The sequence below is a fragment of the Chrysochloris asiatica genome, unplaced genomic scaffold, assembly GCF_000296735.1.
Source record: "Chrysochloris asiatica unplaced genomic scaffold, ChrAsi1.0 scaffold00056, whole genome shotgun sequence".
In the NCBI taxonomy this organism is placed as follows: domain Eukaryota; kingdom Metazoa; phylum Chordata; class Mammalia; order Afrosoricida; family Chrysochloridae; genus Chrysochloris; species Chrysochloris asiatica.
In genome coordinates, this window is record NW_006408574.1 from 5,614,252 (window position 1) to 5,638,262 (window position 24,011).

The 24,011-nt window shown below is 47.1% G+C and overlaps 1 protein-coding gene across 2 annotated transcripts in view; it reads left to right on the plus strand.

Moving 5' to 3' along the window:
* The window catches only part of DOCK8 (dedicator of cytokinesis 8), a 170,155-nt gene that overhangs the window by 84,323 nt on the left and 61,821 nt on the right, over positions 1-24,011 (plus strand). Inside the window, exons 19-26 of one of the 2 annotated variants that reach the window (XM_006863731.1) lie at positions 889-1,123; positions 1,744-1,908; positions 4,653-4,822; positions 6,789-6,884; positions 8,723-8,818; positions 13,469-13,618; positions 16,387-16,500; positions 17,073-17,228. In XM_006863731.1, coding sequence (XP_006863793.1) covers positions 889-1,123; positions 1,744-1,908; positions 4,653-4,822; positions 6,789-6,884; positions 8,723-8,818; positions 13,469-13,618; positions 16,387-16,500; positions 17,073-17,228 — 1,182 coding nt within the window. The remainder of the gene's footprint in view (positions 1-888; positions 1,124-1,743; positions 1,909-4,652; positions 4,823-6,788; positions 6,885-8,722; positions 8,819-13,468; positions 13,619-16,386; positions 16,501-17,072; positions 17,229-24,011) is intronic. The other variant, XM_006863730.1, reaches the window with a different exon arrangement.

Consider the following 24,011-nt stretch of genomic DNA (forward strand, 5'->3'; position numbering starts at 1 on the left):
TCACATCCCCTTATCAGTGAAGAACGTGGTCACCAATCAGAGCATGCATTCCTATTGAGCCTTGGTCTTAGAAGGCCCCGCAAATTCTTGTATGGGGATTTAGAAGAACTTTGTGTTCCTGTTGGGGCCATCGAAACCTGTCCAGATTTCTTTGTTCCTTAAATAGGAAGGCCTACAAAATGTTGAGTTTCTGAATGAATGAAGCCAGTGTCTCCGCTGGTGGAGCCGCTTGGCGCATTGAAAACATTAGTCTGTTGTTATCCAATCACCCTTGGTCTTTCGGCCTTCGGACCAGCAGTCTTCTTCATGTCTAGATATTTGCCAAATTCTAGACATTTCGCATGAAACATGTGGCCTTTTGAGCCTGACTGATTTCACTCAGCACCATGCTTTTCTCATGATCCATTTCTCCTTTCAGCCAAGCCCCACTCCGTTGTCGAACACTTGGGTGCACTCCACCTTTTGGCCAATATGAAAACGCTGCACTGACTTTTGTGTACAGGTTATCTGCTTGTGTCCCTGCTTTTGGTTCTTTGGGGTGTCTCATCTAGAGTTGGGATTACTGGGTCATGTTAGTTTTTTGTTTGTTATTTAAATATTAATTATATGTTTTGCTGAAAAGACACAAATCAAGGCAGCATGAGCTGTCCAATGAGACTCTGTCACCGTTTTTGGCCCCGTTTCTGGACACCATGTCTGTCTGGCCCCTGCTTGCAGGTCCTGTTTGAGCTGAGAACTCCCCTCTCCAGTGTCTCAGCATGGGGAGGTCGTAGTCTGTACACAGCCTGGTCTTAGATCTCAGGGACTGGACTACAGGCTAAGAGGTTACCTCGTCTCGAGAGCCAGAGCCATGTGATTCTGTTTACCAGTCTGCCTCTGCCCTCCCAGGACAGTCACCTGGAGAAGTTCTTTACCCTGTGCCACGCTCTGGAGAGCCAGGTGACCTTCCCACTGCGTGTGCTGGACCAGAAGGTCAGCGAGGCTGCCCTGGAGCATGAACTGAAGCTCAGCATCATCTGCCTCAACTCCTCCCGCCTCGAGCCTCTGGTTCTCTTCCTGCATCTGGTGCTGGACAAGCTCTTCCAGCTGTCTGTGCAGTCCCTGGTCATCGCTGGCCAGACAGGTGAGGGTCTGGTGGGGGTGGGGACACAGAGGCCAGGCAGGGTTTCCCCGTAGCCCAGGGAGCAGGGGCACTGCCAACTTCCTTTGTACTGGTGGTGGGGGTTCCTAGGGGGTGGTGTTGGGGAAGTCCAGGCCCCATGTTTGTGGACCCCCCGGTTGTTAGGAATCAATGAAGGTACACTTTAAGTCATCCAACATCTGAGATCAAAAGCGCAGCGTTTACCCAAAGACAGTGTCCAGAAGGTTCAGGGAAGAAGTTGCACACATGATGTTACCGTGTGGGGAATGCAATGCCTGGAATGAAACAACGTCTGTGAATTAGGGAATGGAAAACCGATCTCCGATCTGCTCTGTCAGCCTTCAGCAAATTCACAAGAAAAAGAACAGAGTGAATGAGTGAATGTTGAAGTGGACGGCTTTACAGTCTAGTTAAGTTTCTGGGAGTTGCAAAAGCGAGGGATTTCAGCTGTTAATAGATAGACTAGAGAGTCACATTAAGGGGACATTCTGCTCCCCAAAAATCCGCCCCTGAGAACCCCGTGGAGCAGAGTTCTAGTCTGACTCCCCCAGGGTTGGTCTTCATACTTCAGTGGGGCCTCCGTGTTCCCTTTGCTTCTTCAGCCAACTTCTCACAGTTTGCCTTCGAGTCTGTGGTGGCCATAGCCAACAGTCTGCATAACAGTAAGGACCTGAGGAAGGACCAGCATGGACGGAACTGCCTACTGGCCTCCTACGTCCACTACGTCTTTCGCCTGCCGGAGCCGCACAGAGACTTGCTCAAGTCAGGTAACGTGGGTGCAGGTGGGGCTGGGGGAGGGACGCCCACTCTCTGCCTTAGCCACGTCCTTCAAAATACCTCAGGTAAATGTCATGTCTCGGAGTAACACAAAATTTGCATGCATGTGGAACAGAAAAGTGTCTTTCTGAAGTTTTCTCTCTCGTTTTCTTCCTTCTGCCCTGTTTGGTACTTTTAGCACCTACCCTTGAGAATCCCTTCTGGGCCTTTGCCTAGTTGCTAATTTCTAATTTATTTGAGGGTCTCTGTTGTTTAAGAGGCCTCCTGGTATGCTGCTATAAGATCAGCATTGGACTATGAACCACAAGGTCAGCAGTTCAAACCCACCAACTGCTCCTTGGAAACCCTGTATAGGTTTGCTATGAGTCAGAACTGACTTGATGCCACTTAACAACAACAATATAAAAGAAAGGAGTCCCATGGTGAAGTGGGTTACAAGCTGAGTTGCTAACCTTAAGAGCAGCAGTTTAAATCTACCAGCCGCTCTACAGAAGAAAGATGAGGCTTTCTGCTCCTATAAAGATTTACAGCCTGAAAAACCCTGTACTGTAAATATCGGGTCACTATGAGTTGGAACTAGCTTCACAACACACAACCACCACCATCATAAAAGAAAGGAGACCTGGTGGTGTAGTGGATTATGAGTTGGGCTGCTAACTGCAAGATCAACAGTTCAAATCTACCAGCCGCTCCATGGAAGCTTTCTGCTCCCATAAAGATTCACAGCCTTGAAACTCTACAGAAGGTTGTTATGACCCAGAATCGACATGATGGCAGTTGGTTTGGGTTTATTATAAAAGATCATTTCATTAGGCAAATCTGCTGCAAAAGACCTCTTTATTGAAAAGCAAAGATGTCACTTTGAGCACTAAGGTGTGCCTGACCCAAGCCACTGTATTTCAGTCACCTCATATGCATGTGAAACTTGGACAGCAAATAAGAAGACGGAAGAAGAATTGATGCCTTTCAGTTCTGGTGTTGGAGGAGAATATTAAAAGCACCATGGATTTCCAGAAGAACAAACAAATCTGTTTGGAGGAAGTACAGCCAGAGGGTTCCTTAGAGGCCAGGATGGAGAGTTTTTGTCTCATGTACTTTGGACATGTCAGGAGGGACCAGACCCTGGAGAAGGTATCATGCTGGGTAAAGTGGAGGGTCAGCGAAAACGAGGAAGACCCTAAAGAGACAGGCTGACACAGTGGCTGCAACATTGGGCTCAAACGTAACAAAAATTGTGAGGACAATGCAGGACCGGGCAGGGTTTTGTTCTCTTGTGCGCAGACTCGCTATGGGTGGGAACTGACTGCATGGCCCCTAACAATTGTTGTTGTTGTTAAGTGCCATCAAGTCGGTTCCGACCCTGTACAGGATTTCTGAGGGTGTAAATCTTTATGGGAGTAGAAAGCCTCATCTTTCTCCCGCAGAGCGGCTGGTAGTTTCGAACCACTGACCTTAAGGTTCGCAGCCCGATTCGTAACCACTACTCTACCAATATCAACTGATGAAAAGGAAAAGAACAGTACCGGTACTGGCGGCTCCTAAACTATTTTGTGTGAAATAGTTAATAACCCATTTCCCCAGAATTTCTGGTTGGCATGGTCTATAAAGTACTATTCCTGAGTTCACAAAATTCCAGGCCCAAAGAAACTTGGCATTTTTTATTAGTCTGTGCTGTTTCATTCCATGCAAATCTATAATTTCCAGTGAGTTTTTAAAAGTGCTGGTAATATCTTACTATATAGAGATATTTTGGCTATTTCAGTTTGAATCTAAAGGTTTGTGGTTCAAACCCACCAGCAGCTCCTCAGAAAGTCTATACAGGGTCGCTATAAATGGAACCAACTCCATGCACTTAACAACAACAACATCTAATAGTGGGAGAAAGATGAGACTTTATGTTCCTGCAAAGATTTACAGCCTCGGCAACGCTATACTGACTCGATGGCACGTAACGAGACAGCCCCACTGTCTTGTTGATTTCCATAACCACTTTTGAAGACACGTCAACACTCTAAGATCAGATACAATCCTCCCCGGTGTGTGCTTAGTTTCAGATATTTCTTAGGATTTTCAAGTCTCAACAAATTGTACCGCATGGATTATATAACACTGCCATCACTTTAAGATTAATAAATTAAAAATACCCACGTTTCCACTTCTTCTGAAAAACAGGAAACTCTGGTAATCCTGAGTTGATAAGTATGTCATGCTACACCCATGTATATATAGCAACACGTAAGCGTGCTTACGAAAATACCTCGGAGGTGGGAAAGGTGCGGTCAGCAAAAATGCACAACTAGCACCGTATTTATGTAAAACTGTGTAGAAGCTCCTGTCTTTGGGTGAGGTTTGCGATTCAGTTCATTGCAGCCCTTGCCACTCCCTGATGCCTCGGACCCTACACATTGCCTCCCTGGCTGTCCTGTTATGTTGTTGTGATGTGCCGTGGCGTTGGTTCCGACTCATAGCAACCCTGCACAGGGTTTCTGAGGCTGTAAATCTTTACAGGAGCAGAAAACCTCATCTTTTGCCCACGGAACAGCTGGTAGTTTCAAACTGCTGACCTGAAGGTTTGCAGCCCGATTAGTAACCACTACGTTACCAGAGATTCGGTAATGAGACCCTAATTTCAAGGCATGTCTAGTTGGGTCTTCATTCCACCATATTCCCAACTCTTCTCCAAATGAGTGACGCTGATCCCTGTCTGTCCCCATGTTTTATCTGGCGGTGATAGGCAGCTCCACTTCTGTCCCAGACCCGCGTTACCACACATACGGACGGACCTCTGCCGCCACCGTGAGTTCGAAGCTGCTGCAAGCCCGGGTGATGAGCAGCAGCAACCCAGACCTTGCGGGGACACATTCTACAGACAATGACCAGGTCACAGCCATCATGTCTGCAAAGGTAGGAAACACTGCGTTGCGGAGGTCCACATGGGTGTTTTTAGGTTTTAGCTGAAACCTAAACATAAAATCACACACACACACAGGGAGGGAGAGGCAGGGGAAGTGAACAGTATAGCAGAATACTAACCTAACCATCCGGAGATCTGGGGAAAAGATACATTACTGCTGATCAAATGCTGTTGCAATTCATCTATGAGTTTGACATATTTCAAAATAAAAATTTGTTTTAAAACCGTAGCATTCGTTGAAAAAACAAAACCTAAAGAAGGTCATTTCAGTACACTCTAGTATCCTGGACTGGAACCTGAGGCATAAACAGGACGTTAGTAGAAAAACTTGTGGCTTGGCTCATAGTAATGTACCAGTGTTAATTTCTTAATTTTGACAAACAGACCACAGCTGTGTAAGATACTAACACTAGAGGAAACTCTGGAGGGCAGACCAGAATCTCTGTGCCTTCTTTGCAATTTTTCTACAAACTTAAAATAATCTTGAAACTGAAAGTGTATTTTAAAAAGGCAATCCGTACTCCAATTTCAACCTTTCCTAATCATTTTCTGCATGTTACTGTTACACGAGGGAGCTTCAAGAGGTTTGTGGGTAAGTGGAATTCAAAGATGATAGAATTTCCCACAAACTTTTCGATGCTCCCTCATATATGTTCTTAAGGCTCTCTGTGTTATTGTTTCTATATGGTGGCAACACTGTATCATGCTGTATTGTTAGTGTGTATTTCTCCCCAACTCTGCCTTCAGTGACACCTTGTTGGTAGCTTGGAATGGACCATGATGTGAGTATTTACACCAAGGCAATTGGCAAACGCTACAAATTTACCCCTTACCCTAGTTAGTAAGCATTTGCCAGCACATTATTGATTCAACTTTGTTGTTAAGGCTCTTTTAAGCAATACCAAAGGAGCCCTGCAACTGCAAGGTCTGCAGTTCAAACCCACCAGCCGCTTTGAGGGAGAAAGAGAAGGCACTGTGCTTCTGTTAAGATGGCAGCCTCCGGAACCCTCTGGGGCGGTTCTCCTCTGGGCCGGAATCAACTTGGTGACAATGGGTTTGGGTTAAGCATTGTCAGCATCTAGTTCTAACTGTCACTGACAGTGTCAGTTCATGATTTCCTTGAAGAAAAATGGGAATATTTAGCATTGAATTTCTAATTATTTTGTAGCAAGCCATGGAAATATTGCCCAACCTAAAGAATAGAGCATGTCCCTTTTCAAAAGTGTTTTGTTGTTGTTGTTGTTTTACAATGGATTCAATATATCAATATAGTGTTCGTTATTGTTGTTGTTAAGTGCCATCAAGTTGGTTCTGACACACAGTGACCCTGTATAGGGTTTCCAAGAAGCAGCTGGTGGGGGTTTGAACTGCCAACCTTGTGTTTCAAACCGACCTTGCAGTCTAGTGCTTTATCCCAAAGTGCCACACCATACACGTAGTGTTTAGGAAACTTAATACAGTACCACACTTAACCACAGAGAAACTCTGTTTTCATGTATCTTTTTCCGTCTTCTAATGAAGTTACGGAGTCCTCGGGTGGTGCTGTGGGATAAAACACTGGACTGCAAGGTCGGTTTGAACCACAAAGTTGGCAGTTAAAATTCACCAGCCACTCCTCAGAAACCCTGTAAGATGGTTGCTATGAGTGAGAACCGACTTGATGGCACTTTACAACAACAAAGTTACAGAATCTAAGAGTATTGAAGGAACAAATTAATATGCCTGAACCTAAAATTGTGTTTAACGATCCTTCTGCTACTCTTCATGGGGAGTCTCTCAGAAGGGAAGGGATTGGGTGTAACTCCATCTGCCTTGCTTTATTTAGACATTTATTCATGACAATTGCTTCACCTTTGTGATGAAACAGGAGGTAGCTTAGAAATTCCTCCCGAGATGAGCGCAGGTCCTTGGATGTGTCTGTCAGCTGACAGCTGAGTCGTGGTTGATGTATTTCAGGTTGCTGATCGCACCTGCAACCGGATGTCATATTACAGCACTGGCAATAATGATGCCCCTAACTCCAGCTCGGCCCCGAGGCCTGCCAGCAAAAAGGTACTGTACCACAGCACAGAAGGGGGGTGGGGGGCTTTGATGAGATTGAGAATCGATGCTCCTCTTCACGCACGCACCCACATACATACTGACACACACTTTTGCGGCCGATGTCCTCGTGCCTGTTTTGACCATCTATTGGGGGCAGTGATTTTGGTAGAATTCTCGCCTCCCACACAGGACACCTGGGTTCTGGTTCATCTGTCAGCGGAGGCTAAACAGGTTTCAGTAGAACTTTCAGACTAAGGTGGAGTAGTCAGAAAGGCCTGGAGATCTGCTTCAGAGAATCAGCCAGAGAGCCTTGTGGATCACACGAGTCTGATCCGAGGACGGTCACAGGGCAGGCGCAGGACTGGGCAGTGTTTCCTTCCCCCGAGTGGGGGCCAACTCGAAGGCCATGAACGTAAACTAGTGATTCTCCTGTGTTCATGGTGTTTCATCCAGTCACCTGGATGCTTGTGAAAAATGATCACCACCCTTCCCCCAATGCCCACCCTGTAGTTTCTGACTCAGTGGGTCTGCTCAGCTGCATTGCTTACAGTTCCCTGCTGGTGGTTCTGGTCCAGAGAACACACTTGGGCACCCCTGGACGCATATCTATTCTGTGGCAAGTGAGCCAGGGATCACTCACCTTGACCACAGTGAGTGGGCAGTGTTTCCTATAGTGACTTCAGAGTTGTGACCATAATGCAGAATTCTCTAAGGCCAGCCTGACCTTTGGTTCAGAACCTTTACGTGTTCTGAAACTGCCTAGCATGCCCCCTGGTGGTGGTGTGCGGAGTCGGTTCTGACCCATAGTGACCCTGTACAGAGTTGCCGTGGCTGTAAATCTTTACGGGAGCAGAAAGCCTCATCTTTTCTCCCGTGGAATGGCTGATAGTTTCAAACTGCTGACCCTGAGGTTAGCAGCCTGATTCACAATCACTATGTTCCCTAAAACTTCTTGGTTCAAGTCAATCCCCAACGCCTGGTGACACCACGTGTGTCAAAGCAGAATTGTGCTCTTGGCCAGGATCAGGTTACCAGATAAGCAAGGTAAGCTCGAGCTGGCCTGTGCTTACTCACTAACCCACTGACCTTTTGATTAGCAGTCCAGGGCTGATCCTACAGCGCCACTCTAGGATTCTCATGTCATTGTTAGGTGCCATCATGTTGCTTTCAATTCATGGTGACCCCATGTGACAGCATTGAATGGCCCCATAGGGTTTCCTGGACTGGAATCTGTCTAGGATCAAGTGGCCAGATCTCTGTCCCATAGTGTGGCTCGCTGTGTTCAAGCCATCAGCCTTTGGTTAGCAGCCAAGTGCTTAACCACTGAGCCACCAGGGTCCCTTTTTAAAGTACATCAGACTTAGAAAATGGGGTTGCATGCATGCTGGCTGTTGTGGGTCCCTTTAAGGCATTGCCGAGGACAGCATTTGCTGGGGGCACTGATTGCTTCAGACATTGGCTTTCGATCCTCCACATAAGACACAATGCCAGCATACAATGCTGTTTCAATAGTGTTTCCTTTTTCACCCATGGAACCATCAAATACGAGGCTACCGGTATTTATTTTTTCTAAGTTTTCTGGGGCTTAGAAACATACACACGCAAACCGGTTGCCATGGAGATGACAGGCTCATGGCACCCTGTGTGTGCCAGAGTAGAACTGGGCTCCACGGGCTTTCCAATGGCTGAGTTTTTTTCTTCTTGGAAGTAGCTGGCCAGTGAACGTGCTGACCATTTTACACCGATCGGGAGCTCCCCACAAGCTGTTACCAGGTGGGATTATTAAAAGGGGTGTTGGGGACTCACTGCACACCCCATCACAGCCTGGTCCTGTCCTTGTCTTTCAGCATTTCCATGAGGAGCTTGCCCTGCAGATGGTGGTCAGTACTGGCATGGTGAGGGAAACCGTCTTCAAGTACGCCTGGTTCTTCTTCGAGCTTCTGGTGAGACTCGTGTGTTTGCATCTGTGTTCCGTGGGGTGTGACAAGCATGCTGTCAGAGACTGAGGAACTGATGCTTTGTCCAGCCAGCTGTTCCTGCTACAAACCTGCCCTTGGTCCTTGAATCTGAGTCTCTTACCCTTCCCCCAGTCTTTCCCACCTATAAAACCCATATCCAGCCTGTCACCTCTCCCTACCTGGCCAGCCACCATCTCATCTCTTGTGCCTCCTCGCTCCCCAGCTGCATTGGTTTCACATAGGCAGTCAGTGTGAGGAAGCCCATCTCTCCACCTTCAGATTCCTCTGCAGGGACCTGAGTTTCTGTTGGGAATGATGAAAAGCATTCGTGTGATGGCTCCATGTGGCGAAGGTCATGAAAGTCACAGAATCATATGATTAAAGATGGCTAACATGGTAATGTTCTAATTACTCAACCACCAGGTCGGCGGTTCAAACTCACCAGCAGCTCCACGTTAACCCTAGACAGGGCCGCTATGAGTCAGAGCCGACTCAATGGCACTTCACAACAAATATAAAACAAAAAACCTTAATGATTTCTAGTGGACCAGGGGAAAGACACACATCTATATTCACCCGGGCCAAAAACACCTGCTCTGATTCTGCCCCCTGCTGTTGTTCCTCCTTCGACCACCTTGTACTTCTTTCCAGTCCTTGAGGATGCGAAGGGCGTTCAGCCTTTAGAGTCTCCATCCTCTACTCCCCTGTCTTCCTTCTCTAGAGCTGCGATCAGAAATAGCACAAGAGGGGGACTTTCACAAACAGAAGTCTATTCTCACACAGAGTGGGAAACTGTAAGTTAGAATTCAGGGTGCCAACTCTGGGAGAAAGCTTTAACAGAAATACCACAAGAGGGGGGTTTTAACAAACAGAAAGATACTTTCTCACAGTGTGGGAGGCTACAAGTTGGAATTCAGGTCGCCATATCTAGAGGCAGCTTTCTCTGTCGGCTCTGGGGGAAGACTTTGTTCCTTGCCAACCTTCATGTGGCTTGGGGTCTGTCTCTTACTTGCTTCAACTCTTTTATTATGAGATGGACTGAGATGCATCCTCCAGGCACACCGCCTCCTTAGCATCACACAGGAAGCCCGGTTCCAGATGGGAGCATGGCCACAGGTATGCCCATTGCTACCCAGAGGATTCGAACGCCCAGCAATTTATAGGACAAAGTAGAATTGCTCCTTAGGGTTTCTGAGGCTATAAATCTTTACAGAACAGACAGCTTCATTGTTCTGCTATGCAGCAGCTGCTGGGTTAGAACCACCGACCCGTCAGTGAGCAGCCTAGTGCTTAATACACGGCACCCCTGGGCTCCTTAGGGGTTAGGATTTACTCCAACACATTTTGAGGGGTACACATCTCAACTTGTAACAGGCTGAGGAGAGAGGAGATCATTTCCCTGACATCTCTTCTCTCCCCACTGATTCCTGGTGGTGTTCTCCCATTGGCCAACCCCAGCGGAAACTGACCCGTGTTGCAGTTCATCATTCAGCTGCCTGGGACTCAGAGCTGGGCAGAGAAGGCCAGAATTCCACCTGAGTGGCAGGTGGTGGCGAGTAGAAAGTCTCTTGGATACTGATGGCCGGGAGGTTATTTAAAAACCTGAGGCGTTTTCTCCCAAGACAAAGAAATCACAGGCTCCTGGGTTTGGCCAACAACCTGGGTGTTTCCACAGCCTTCTCTGTGCTGATGCTTGAGTGCTAATGAACCTCCACTTTGGCTGCGGGAGCTGGGAATCCCGTCTCACGTGAGCTGGGAATCCCGTCTCACACTTACTAATGAATAAAACCCTGTGCATTCCAGAACTTCTGAGCCAGACCTCACTGGTTTACCTATTTAAGTTCTACACCAAAGGAGCCTTTAGAAGGCGCCCCAACACTGAATGAGCCACAGAGGCCAATGTAGGGGGGATGTTTTCCTGCCTGTCTCCTCAGTAATGGGCCAAACGTTTGCTAATATTTCTACTGGACGTTGTCCCCTGGGGACACAGGACACGGGAGCTGGCAAGTCGAAGCTGCTCTGGAAGGAGGCCATCCATCCGTTGGAAGCACACTATTGTGAGAATTCATTATTTGGCTGTAGGATGGCCCGCTCAGCAGGCAGGAGCCGAAAACAGCAGTGTGTGCCAAAGGCCATCAGAGACTCGGGACTGGGGTGGCCCAAGATAAAGGGGCCGTGTCTTGTAATGTCCTCTGTTTGGAGCGAAGAGAAGGAGGCGCTTCACTCAGAAACAAAACGGGGCTCAGTCCTCACCACTAGTTCTGGTCTGCCTTTGGGAAGTGTGCGGTTCTGTGGGGTATGGACACATATCCAAATGTCCAAGGGGAACGCTGGAGGGAAGAGAAGCCCAGTGCTGCCCTGGCCTTCAGGATCATACATCCTCAGGTCTTTGCAAGAAACACACAAAGCCTGCCTGCCTGCCTGCCTGCCTGTCTGTCTGTCTGTCTGTCTGTCTGTCTGTCTTCTCCGTGTATCACCTGTTGGATTTTCCTCTCTCTTTGTCTTATTGCTCATGGAAAGTCCTGCATCGTTCAAAACAGAAATCTGCTGCAAGTGTGCAAAAGTGCTTCCCACATCGTGCTTGGAGTGCAGGGCAGCCTCTCCACACAGTCCCCTTTGTCCCCCTTGTCCAGCCTGGCCTAGGGGCCACCTGCAGGCAACTGGGGGCGGTGGGGGCGGGGGGGAGGGTCCATTTCCAGAATATTTCCTTTTCCTTTCCTCCCATCCTCTTTTGTTCCCTTCTTCTTCCCTCCCTCCCTTTTACATACTTTCCTTCCTTTCTTCAAGATGTTTTCACTCACCAGCCCCAATCGTCCATATTTACACTTAAGTGGCATTGATGACACATGCCATAGTGTGCCACCATCATCAGCATCCTCTTCCAAACATATCCCACAAAACCTCTTGCCCAATGCTGGCAGCCGTTCATCATTTTTGATTTCCTTGTTGTTGTTGTTGTTGTTGTGTGCCCTCGAATCAGGACCACCTTATCGTGACCCAGTACAGGGTTTCCGAGAGCAGCTGTTGGGTCTGAACTGCCTACCTTGTAGTTAGTGTGGTTAGCAGACCAGTGCTTACCCTACAGATTTGCTTGTTTCTTTTAAGTAAAGTCATGCACTGTTTGTCATTCTGAGACGGACTGATTTCACTCAGCACCACGTCTTCAAGGTCAGTCTGTGTGGCGGCACGCAGAGCCATTTCTCCATGTGGGATGCTCTGCCCAGCCTGGACAGGCTCATGAACAAGGCGGCCTCAGAGGGGAGACAGACGCCAGCCACATGGACTCATTGGCTTTCCCACCAGATGGTTCCGAGAAGCTCTGAGACACTTGCAAGAAGACAACATTTGGCTTCAGACTAATGACGGGGTTGTCTTAGCCCGCATAGTCCCCTGCAAAACCCAAGCATGTTCTTGATTTAAAGATTTACACCCTCGGAAACCCTGTACAGGGTCGCTATGGGTCGGACCCGACTCGATGGCACTTAACAACAACAACAACAAGGCACGAAAGGCACCCTAGTGATGCAGTGGTTAAGCACTAGGCTGCTAACTGAAAGGTCAGAGGTTCAAATCTACCACTTGCTTCATGGCAGAAAGATGGGGTAGCCTGCTCCCGTGGAGAAGACAGCTGTGGAAATGATGGGGCAGCCCTACTTGATCTTGTCTGTGAGTCAGACCCTGGTCTGTGAAGCAGAGTCCACTTAAAGGCCACGGGGTTGGTGTTTGGTTTGGGTTAGGCATGATTTGGAGCTACATTAGTCATAGTACAGACAGTCACTAACTCAGGTTCTTAGTATCAATTTATTTAAAACAACAAAAAATGCAGAATCTGAGAAGCACAATAAAGCAAAGTATAAACAAGCCAAGTGATATAAACAAGCCAAGTGAGCCCGCACAACTGTTGTTAAGTGCCGTCGAGTTGGTTCTGACCCAGGGTGACCCTGTGTTAGGGTTTCTGAGGAGCTGACCTTGCAGTTCAGACCAACCTTGCAGTCCAGCACATTAACCCACAGCACGACCTCAGAACTCTGCCTATACAATAGGACCGTCAATAAGTTGGTGGAAAGATGGAGCTGAAAGATATTAACATTTGTTCCACCAGCCTTCTGAAGCAGAAAATAACTGTGATGCAAACTATAGGTTTTTTATTTTTCTGGGAAGTCTGTGCCCCGGGTTCCAGCGAGACACTCATGATAAGAGGAACGTGTACCCTTTCTTTTCCTTGCTATTGTTTTATGAAGAGGAAGGGCTCTGTCCACCTGGACCAAAGTGCCCAAAACAGATAGTTCTGAGTTACAGCAGAGGGGATGTGGGGACGTGACTGGCAGGGTCTGCCTTCCCAGATATAGAGAGGGGGGGTATCTGCTGATAATGGAGCTAGAGAATGAATCCCCTGCCTTTGTCAGCATCAGCAAGGGGGTCCCCTGAAATGGGGTCAAAAGGAAGATATCCTTCCCGTAGCTTGTTACCATGGTAACTATCCAAGCATCAGGAGTGTGCTTGGGTAGCCAGCAGCACCCACCAATCGTTAGAACGTTGTTGTGAGTGAGGGTTCCTTCCAAGTCCGTGTCCCTGTGTCACAGTGTACAAGCAGGACCCCCTTTTCCATATTGACATTCCCACCCCCTCCTGCAGGTGAAAAGTATGGCCCAGTACGTGCACAACACAGAGAAACAGGACCACTTCCGGAAGACGCGCTTTTCTGACCGTTTCAAAGACGACATCATGACGATTGTGAACGTGGTCACGTCGGAGATCGCAGCTCTTTTAGTCAAACCTCAGAAGGTAATGCGGGCTGTAAGCTTGGCTCTTTATGTTTCACCCTGGGCCTGTTTTACTCTCATGATCCCAGAGAACTAAGCAACCTTTTTAAATAGTCATGGGAATGGAACTCTCAGTAACAACTGAAAATAGTATGTTACAGTAGGTAGGATCCTGGGGGCGGGGATGAGGCCGTTACAAAGAAATTACAATGTGGACTATGATGTAATAACTGTCTCAGGGAGGGAGGGGAAAGAACATTCTCTGTCTTTGGAAACTCACTCTGAAGGAGAGGTAAATGACATGATATTCACATGATGATTGGGGGGGAGGGGAATCATCTTTAAAAAAAAAAAAAAAAGTTGCTATTGATTTGATTCTGACTCACAGCAACGTGTGTGGCCTTAGGGGTTTCAATGACTGATTTTCACGAGTTCATCTCGAGGCACACAGCAACGTGTGTGACCTTAGGGGTTTCAATGACTGATTTTCACAAGTTCATCTCTAGGCCTTTTTTCCAAGGTGCCACTTGGGTAGAATCGAGGTTCACAGCAGAAGGCATTTAACCCTTTGTATCACTCAGGGATTCCTGGTAGATAGGAAAAGTAGATGAAGTCAGTGTAGCAAGTTGTCAAGTACTGATGGATCTGGGTAAAAGGTAGATAGGAGTTTTTGGTACTCCTCTTGCATTCTTTTTTATAAGTTCGAAATTGTTTCAAAATAAAAAGTTGAATCAGATGTAAGTTAAAACAAAACAAAAATTTTAAAGGTAACTATGAAATTTGATTAGGTGCCATCAAGTCGGTCCTGGTCTGGTGCTGAAGGATAAGCACTGGACCACAAGGTCAGTTTGAACTGCAAGGTCACAGGTTCAAACCCACTAGCCATTCCTCAGAAACCCTGTTCAGATACAGAGTGATGCACATGGCAGATGTTGAGTGTGGAGGACAAATGTTCCATTGCTGCCACAGAAGCCCCTCTCCCAGACCTCTGCCCCTCCTCAGGCCTGGTCAGCTTGGCTTGAGTTCACACACTACACATAATAACAAGATGGAAATGTTTTCAGTAGTGTCAAAAGCACGAAAAGGCGAACCCCCAATTGTTCTGAAGGGCCACAAAATCCCTCATAAATATAAGCACCAAGAAGTAATAATAATCATTCCCACGTCCTACTCTGCTCTCTCTCTCACAGTGGAAATAATGCCTAATGCCAGGGGGCCGGGGGATCTTTAGGTGAAAACAGATTCTCTTACCTTGCTTGGATTTTCTGCCAGAATCCATATAAATGAAGAATCTAACTCAGTGAAAACAGTAAATATATTTCAATGGAGTTTTGCTAGCATTAAGCGCTGACCAGAATTAAATAAATGATGGTAAAGCCATACGGAGCAGCCATTAGAAACTGGTTTTGAAAACATTCCAACAATGCAGGAAAGTGCTCCCAATGTTGAATGAAGAAGAACCAGCTCTGTAAATAGAGGCTGAGGTAGGGAGGGGACGGTTCCAACTCACAATGACACTGCACAGGCTTTCCGAGTGACTGGTGGGTTGTCATACTCAGTCTAGTGCTTAGCAGTCCATTGACTGTCCCACAACACCACAGCACGATTCCTATAAGCAGATGGTGATGGTGTCGGTTATGTGCCCTAGAGTCGGTTCCGGCTCACAGCGATCCTGCATGTATATCTTTACAGGAGCAGAAAACCTCGTCTTTATCTTGTGGAACCACTGGTAGTTTCGAACTACTGACCTTGAGGTTAACAGCCCTCGTAACCATTACACTACTAGAGCTTCTTGAAACGGGTTACGTGCATAGAAACATACACACTGAATACGGCAGGGAGAGCTGCTGCCTCTGAATTATGGTGTTGGAGAAGAATATGAAGTAAACCATGAAGTGTCAGAAGAACAAACAAATTTGTCTTGAAAGCGTTCTCTTTAGAACTGAGGATGGTGAGACTTAGTCACATACACTCTGGACATATGATCAGGAGGGACCAGTCCTTGGAGAAGGACTTCATGCTGGGTGAAGTGGAGGAAGACCCCCAATGAGATGGATTAACGCAGTGGCTTCAGCGATGGGCTCAGGTGTAGGAACTATTGTGAGGCTGGAGCAGGACCAGGCAAGGTTTTGTTCTGTTGTGCATGGGCTCAACAACACTTAACAACAACAACAAGGGCGACCTGAAGGAAAAGAAAAATGACTGGAAGGAAATGAACCTAAATGTTAGTAGTAGACAAAGAAATAATTGATTCAACCCAACACTTAGGACAGTAGTTAAGGGCTGCATTTGGGCTTAGTGGTGGCTCAGGGGTAGAATTCCTACCTTACGTGTAGGAGACCTGGGTTCGATTCCCGGCCAAGACACCTTGTGTACAGCTACCACTTGTCTGTCATTGGAGGCTTATGTGTTGCTGTGACACTAACAGGCTTCAGCAGAGCTTCCAGACTAAGACCAGGAAGAAAGGCCTGGCAGTGAAAGCCCTGTGGACGACAATGTTCTGATCTGCCATCAATCATGGAGATGGCTCAGGACTAGACAGGGTTTTGTTCCGTTGTGCTCGGGGTCACCCCAAGCCTAGGACTGACTCCACGGCAGCTGACACCCAGGGACAAATAGTAACGGGGACAGTTTTGCAGAGGGGGAAACTGGTGGCTAGAAAGGTTACCCAGTGCCTCCACAAGGTCAGCGGCTGAAATGGCAGGACTCGCCTCTCTCTCACTCTGACCTCCAGGGACCTGGGTTTAATCACAAAATGAATTGGGTGTGTCTGTCTCTGCTTTTTTTAAGGAAAACGAGCAGGCGGAAAAGGTCAACATCAGCCTGGCTTTCTTCTTGTACGACCTGCTCTCACTCATGGACCGCAGCTTCGTGTTTGACCTCATCCGGCGCTACTGCAATCAGGTGGGGGTGCCCCGTACCCCGGGCGTCATTTTGTTCATTCCCACCTGCAGAATGGGGCACTAGCTTGTTGTTACTGTGTGCCATCAAGTCAATGCCGGTGCACAGCGACCCTATAAATCCAAAAACCAAACCCACTGCCCTAGAGTCGACTCCAGTGTGTCAAAGTAAAACTTCTCTATAGGGTTCCTGGGAATGTCATCTTTACAGAAGAATCCTTGGGGTGGCGTTGTAGAATCAGCACTGAACTCGTCATAGTGAGGTTGGCAGTTCAAACCCACAAGCCGCTCCTCACAAACCCTATACAGGGTCAATAGGAGTCAGAACTGACTCGACAGAACTTAGCAGCAACAACCACTGACTTTCAGAATCAGGCGGCCACGTCGGTCTCCCGTAGAGCAGCTGATGGATTTAAACTAGCCTCCACTTAGTATCCAAACGTTGCTCCGCTGCGTCTGCAGGGCTCCTAAAGCCATCCTCCCTGGGAAAAAGCAGGCCCTTCTCCCCACAGGGCATTACACCGAGAACACCACAACCACTGAACACTGCACTTCCCTTCTCGTCTGTCTTTCCAGCTGGCGGCCAAGCTCAATAGCCTTCCCACGCTCATTTCCATGAGACTGGAATTCCTCCGGGTTCTCTGCAGTCACGAGCACTACCTCAACCTGAACCTCTTCTTCATGAACGCCGACCCGGCGCCATCCTCACCCTGCCCTTCCATATCTTCCCAGGTAACCGGCCAACAAAAGCTTTGTCACATTACAAACTTAGTTTAATTTAGTTTATAATGAACGGGTTGGCAAAGAATACTGACTAGACCACGGGCTGCCAGGAGAATGAACAAATCTGTCTTGGAAGAAGTACAGCCTCAGAAATGATGATGGTGAAACTTTGTCTCGTTTACTTTGCACGTGTTACCAGGAGGAGCTCCCGGGGTGGCGCTGTAGGGTCAGCACTGGACTGCAAACCCCAAGGTCGGCAGTTCAAACCCACCAGCTGCTCCTTGGAAACCCTGTACAGGGTCGTTATGAGTCGGAACCACTTCTACAGCACTGAAAACAAGGACAGTAATAATCAAGAGAGACCAGTCTCTGGAGAATATCCCACTCAGTAAACTCGTGGTGGTGGTGGTGGTTCTGTGCCGTGGAGTCGGTTCCGACTCACTGTGAGACCCTGCTTAGGGTTTCCAAGGCTGTAAATCTTTACAGGAGCAGAAAGCCTCATCTTTCTTCCGTGGAGCTGCTGGTAGTTTCAAACTACTGACCTTGAGATTAGCAGCCCGATTCATAAACACTAGGCTACCAGAGCTCCTTCAGTAAAGTAGAGGGTCAACATAAAACAGAAGCCCCTCAATGAGACGTTTTGACACAATGGCTACACCCATAAACTCAAACACAACGAAACTGGGAGGATGGATGAGGACCGGGCAGTGTTTTGTTCTGCTATACATTGGGTTGCTGTGAGTTAGAAGTGACTTAATAGCATCTAACAATAACATCCTAGTTTAACTCATTCGTTTCCTATAAAGGTTGGTCTTATTAATTAGAAGAAAAGTCAAGCTTTTCACACCAGACCGATTGATCCAGATATACACAAGACTACACCCTGAAGAGTTGCTCCATCTTAACTGATAATTTATTAACTAAGTAGTTGCTTCTATTCAAGGATCATTGGACCCCACTGAGACCAAAGAGAACAAGGGCTCCTAGCTCACTCTGAGTATTTAAAAGTGCATCGAAGTCACATCTTTTCCTCATTTTTGCTGTTGTTAGGAGTCATCGAGTCAACTCTATTTCAGTGACCTGATGTACAAGGAATAAAACGCCGTCGGTTCCTGCACCATCGTCAGGATGGTTGGTCTGCCCGAGTCCATGTTGTGGTCACAAGGGGGCTCATTGTCCATCACTTGATGTATTGGTCAGTGGTCTGTTGTGATCTGCCTGGTTTCTTTGAGTAATTTTCAAACAAGATCCTCAGGCCTTCCTTCCTACTCTCTCTTAGTCTGGAAGCGCCCCTAAAACGTGTCCACCATGAGAATCCCTGAGAGTATTTGAAATACCAGTGACCTAGCTTCCAGTTGCATGCAGCCCACACGTCACCACAGCCTGACAGATGGATAGACGTGTGATGGCTTGTTTCTTCATAGTCTGGGATCGCAGGACCGTAAAATCGACAAAGATATGGTTGCCTTCATGTTGTTTTAAAACTCATCTAGCAGTGTTTATTAAACACAGTTATTCTCTCCTTGAAAGACCCTAGCTAGCGTTTCCTGTCAGCACTGTCGTAGAACGGAATCCAGTGTAAGATCTTAGGATCCGGTTTGGTCCTATTCCAGATTCTGTTGTTCATGAAGCATTAAAAAGATCTCATTATAAACGAATCAAGCAGCCTGTTGTTTATAGCGTGGTGGCGTCCAGTCACTTCTGACTCAGACTGGCGCTACAGGAGAGAGTAGGAATGCCCCACAGGGTTCCCAAGCCTCTCATCATTTCAGGAGCAGATGGCCGCATCCTCTGCCACAGCGCTGCTGGTGGGGTTGAACCGCGGACTTTTAAATTAGTTAGCAGCCAAGCGCATGCCCACTGTACCACCAGAGCTGCTTGAGCTCTTGTATAGAGAGTTCATTTGCACTAAGTCTTTTTTTCTTGTCGAGCTAAGAAAAGTAGCACTTGCAGGAAGATTCAGAAGCAAAGCTCTTATGGAGGTGACCAGTCCTGTACTCACCTGCCCCAGATCTCAGCTTCTCCCAGAGCTGCGGAGGTGTTAGGCAAATGCAGGGCTTCATAGACAAACGTTGAGTGGGTTCCACTCATAGCGACCCTGTATAGGGTTTCTGAGGAGCAGCTGGTGAGTGGGAACCACCAACCTTACCGTCCGGTGCTTATCCCACAGTGCCACACCAGGATTCCTCATAGCCAAATAAGCCCTGGTAAGAGGTAAACGAGTCCTGGTGTGGCGCTGTGGGTTAATGCGCCAGACTACAAAGCCATTTGAACTGCAAGGTCGGCTGTTCAAGCTCACCAGCTGCTCCTCGGAAACCCTACACAGGGTCGCTATGGGTCAGAACCGACTCTACGGCACTTAACTACAACAAAGAGGTAAAAAGACTTCTTTGCAATGGTGCATCCAAGAGTCTTTCACGTGTTGGTGTAAATTCTGAATGCTCCAGGGGTAGAGAAGGAGACAAGAGATGTTTCATAAGCAGGGATCTTCAAAGTGATCTGACTCGGAAAACTTTTCTCCACAGATGATCTCAGGAGACTAATGTCCTCTCGAATTGCTGCCACCAATTGGCCCCAACTCTTAGCTACTCTGTGTCCAACAGAACGAAATGTTGCCCAGTCCTGCCCCATTCCTATGATCCATGGCAGATCTATAGGGCTTTCATTGACTGATTTTTCAGAAGTAGATTGCCAGGCATTTCTTCCTGGTCTCTATCTTAGTCTGTAAGCTTTGCTGATACCTGCCCATCATCATGCACGCTTCTGATGGAGGAGCTATTCTGTTGCTCTAGAATAAATAGCTTTAGAAAATGCTGTTACTCGGGCACATTCCATTTATAGGGGACAGTTCAGCATCCCAGAGCAGGAGGCAGGATCTCTCAATATTAAGATCTGATTCTGTTGCACACTTCTTGTTACTGACAGACACATAAAAAGTTGTGTTTTTAATTTAAAATGCTAGCCACTCATTCCTCCTATGCATGTGAAAGTTGGACGACGAATAAGGAAGACCGTAGAAGAATCAATATGTTTGAGTTACGGTGTTAGAGACAAATACTGAAAGTCCCATGAACGCCAGACGAACAAACGAATCTGTGTTGGAAGAAGTACAGCCAGAATGCTCCTTACAAGCCAGGATGCTGAGACTTTGTCTCTCGTACTTTGGACATATTGTCAGGAGAGAGCAGTCCCTGGCAAAGGACATCATGCTTGGTAAAGTGGAAGGTCAGCACAAAAGAGGAAGACCCCCAAGGAAGTAGATTGGCACAGTGGTAAGCAGCGATGGAATCCAGCGTATCAGTTGTTGCGAGGATTGTGCAGGACTGGCAGCGTTTCCGTCTGTTGTGCACGGGGTCACTATGAGTGGTGACCAACTTGGTGTCACCTAGCAACACCAACAAGTGTCACATTCCAAGAGGACATGTTGCAGAAGTTTCCTAGAAGGAAAGATCTGATGTAGAAGCAGCGATTCCAAACGTGTAGGGTTCCGGCAGCATCCTGCCCTCAGGAGCCCGTAGGAGGCGGCCAGGGTTAACTTTGCCCTCAGTGCTCTGCCACATTCCTGCCCAGGAACAACCACACCAGGGCCAGGCACAGCGGGACGGAGGCGGGGCGGGGGGAGCCCAGTGAGTCTGAAGATCCTCTTCTGGAATTAGCCACCTTGTCTCATCCTTACGCAGACCTTACCTCACTGGGCAGAGTCCTCATGTGGCGCTGTAGGATCAGCACTGGACTGTGAACCACAAGAGCAGCAGTTCAAACCCACCAGCCGCTCCTCAGGAACCTTATACAGTGGGGGTGTTGTTGTTGTTGTTAGGTGCCATCAAGTCAGCACCTACTCATAGTGACCTCATGCACAGCAGAACGAAACAATGTCCGATCCTGGGCCAACCTCACTACTGTTACCATACTTGAGTCCATCGATGCTTCCACCTGGCCAATCCATCTCGCGGGTGTCTTCCTCCTTTTCTCTAACTCTCCATCTTACCAAACATGATATCCTTCTCCAGCGACTGGTCCCTCCTGACAATATGTCCAAAGTATGAGAAACAGAGTTCAGCCATCTTGGCCTCCAAGGAGCACTCTGGCTGCACTTCTTCCAAAACAGATCTATTGGTTCTTTTGGCAGCCCATGGCACTTTCAGTATTCTCTTCCAACACCATAACTCAAAGGCATCAATCCTTCTATGGTCTTCCTTATTCACTGTCCAGCTTTCACATGCATATGAGGTTATTGAAAACACCATGGCTTGGGTCAGGCACACCTTAGTCCTCAAGCTGACATCTTTGCTCACAACACTTTAAAAAGCTCCTGTGCAGCAGATTTGCCCTGTGAAATACGTCGTCTGATCTCTTGACTGCTGCTTCCGCGAGTGTTGATAGTTGATCCAAGACGAATGACGTGGGGGTGGGGGACCGTTTTTCTGCCAAGGACCATTTGGATATTTATAACATCATTTACGGGCCAGACAAAATGATCTCGCAGGTCCTATAAGGCCCAGGAGGCAAATGTCCCCCAGCCCTGCCATCCAGGGTCGCTATGAGTCAAAACTGACTCGGCAGCACTCAACAACAACAACAACAACCTCAGTGGCTGAGAACCCTGGTGATGGCATAGTGCCGTAAGTGTTGGGTTACTAACCAAAAGGTCAAAGGTTAAACACACCAGCTGCTCTATGGGAGAAAGACGGGGCAGTTTCTTCGGTAACGGTTTACAGCCTTGGAAACCCCATGGGGCAGTTCTCCCCTGTCCTACAGGGTCACTATGGTTGGTATTGAGTGCTTTCAAGTCCACTCTAACTCACAGTGACCATGTACAAGCAAATGAAACACCGCCAGGTCCTTCCTGCGCCCTCCGCACAATTGTTGCTTCGCTTGAGTCCATTGCTGCTGCCACTGTGCCAATCCATCTCATTGGGGTCTTCCTCTTTATCTCTGATCCTCCACCTCACCAAGCATGATGTCCGTCTCCAGGGACTAGTCCCTCCTGACAACATATCCGAAGTAAGAGATACGAAGTCTGGCCATCTTGGCTTCTAAGGAGCATTCTGGCTGCACTTCTTCCTACACAGATTTATTTGTTCTTCTGACAGTCCATGATAACTTTAATTTTCTCCTCCAACACCATAATTCAAATGCATCAATTCTTCTACAGTCTTCCTTACTCAATGTCCAACTTTCACATGCATATGAGGCTGTTGAAAACACCATGGCTTGGATCAGGCGCACGTTAGTCCTCAAACTAACATCTTTGCTCCTGAGCACTTTACAGAGGTCTTGTGCAGCAGATTTGCCTAATGCAATAGGCAAATTGATTTCCTAACTGCTGTGTCCATGAATGTTAATGGCAGATCCAACCAAAATGAAGTCTTTGACAACTTCAATCTTTTCTCCATTGATGAGGATGTTGCTTATTGGTCTAGTGGTGAGGATTTTTGTTTTCTGTACATTGAGATGTAACCCATAAGTATTTTAAATCCTCTTAATTTTCAACAAGCAAGGTTGTATCATCTGCATACCACAGGTCATTAATGAGTCTTCCTCCAATCCTGATGCCACATTCTTCTTCATATAATCCAGTTTCTCAGATTATTTGCTCGACATACAGATTGAGTAAGTATGGTGAAAGAATACAAGCCTGGTGCACACCTTTTCTGATTTTAAACCATTTAGTGTTCCCTTGTTCTGTTTGAATCTATGTACACGTTTCTCATGAGCACAATCAAGTGTTCTGAACACTCATTCTTTGCAATGTTGTCCATAGTTTGTCATGATCCACACCATCGAAAGCCTTTGCGTAGTCAATACAGCACAGGTGAACATCTTTCTAGTATTCACTGCTCTCAGCCAAGATCCATCGGACATCAGCAATAATATCCCTCGTTCCACGTCCTTTTCTGAATCCGGCTTGAACCTCTGAAAGTTCCCTGTCAATGTACTGCTGCAGACACTTTGAATTGTCTTTAGCAAAATTTTACTTGCATGTGACATTAATGATATTGTCCTATGAAGTCCGCATTCCACTGGGGTACATCTCCTTGGAATGGGCACAAATACGGATTTTCTTCCAATCAGTTGTCCAGGTAGCTAGCTGTCTTTCAAATTTCTTGGCAGAGATGAGTGAGTGCCTCCTGTGCCACCTCACTTTCTTGAAAGATTTCAACTTTTATTCCATCAATTCCTGGTGCTTTGTTCTTTGCCAATTCCTTCAATGCACCTCGGACTTCTTCCTTCAGTACCATTAGCTCCCTCTTGTAACGGTTGAACGTCGCCATTTCTTTTTGTGACAATGATTCTGTATATCCCTTCCATCTTCCTTTGATGCTTTCTGCATCAGTCAATAGTTTGCTGAAACAATCTTTCAGAATTACAAGTTGAGGCTTGACTTTTTTCCCTCAGTTCTTTCAACTTGAGAAATGCTGATCATGTTCCTCTCTTCTGATTTTCTAGCTCCAGATCTTTGCACATTTCATTAAAATATTTGACTTTGTCTTCTTGTGCTGCTGTTTAAAATTTTCTGTTCAGCTCTTGTACCCCCTCATTTCCTCCGTTTGTTTTATCATCTCTATTCTGGAGAGCAAGTTTCAGAGTATCTTCTGACATCCTTTTTGGTCTGTTCATTCTTCCTTGTCTTCTTAATGACCCTTTGCTTTCTTCTTGCATGATGTTCTTGATGTCATCCCACAACTCTTATGATTTTTGGTCATTAGTGTCTAATGCATCAAATCTCTTCTTAAGATGATCTCTAAATTCAGGTGGGATATGTTCATGGTCATATTTTGGCTCTCGTGG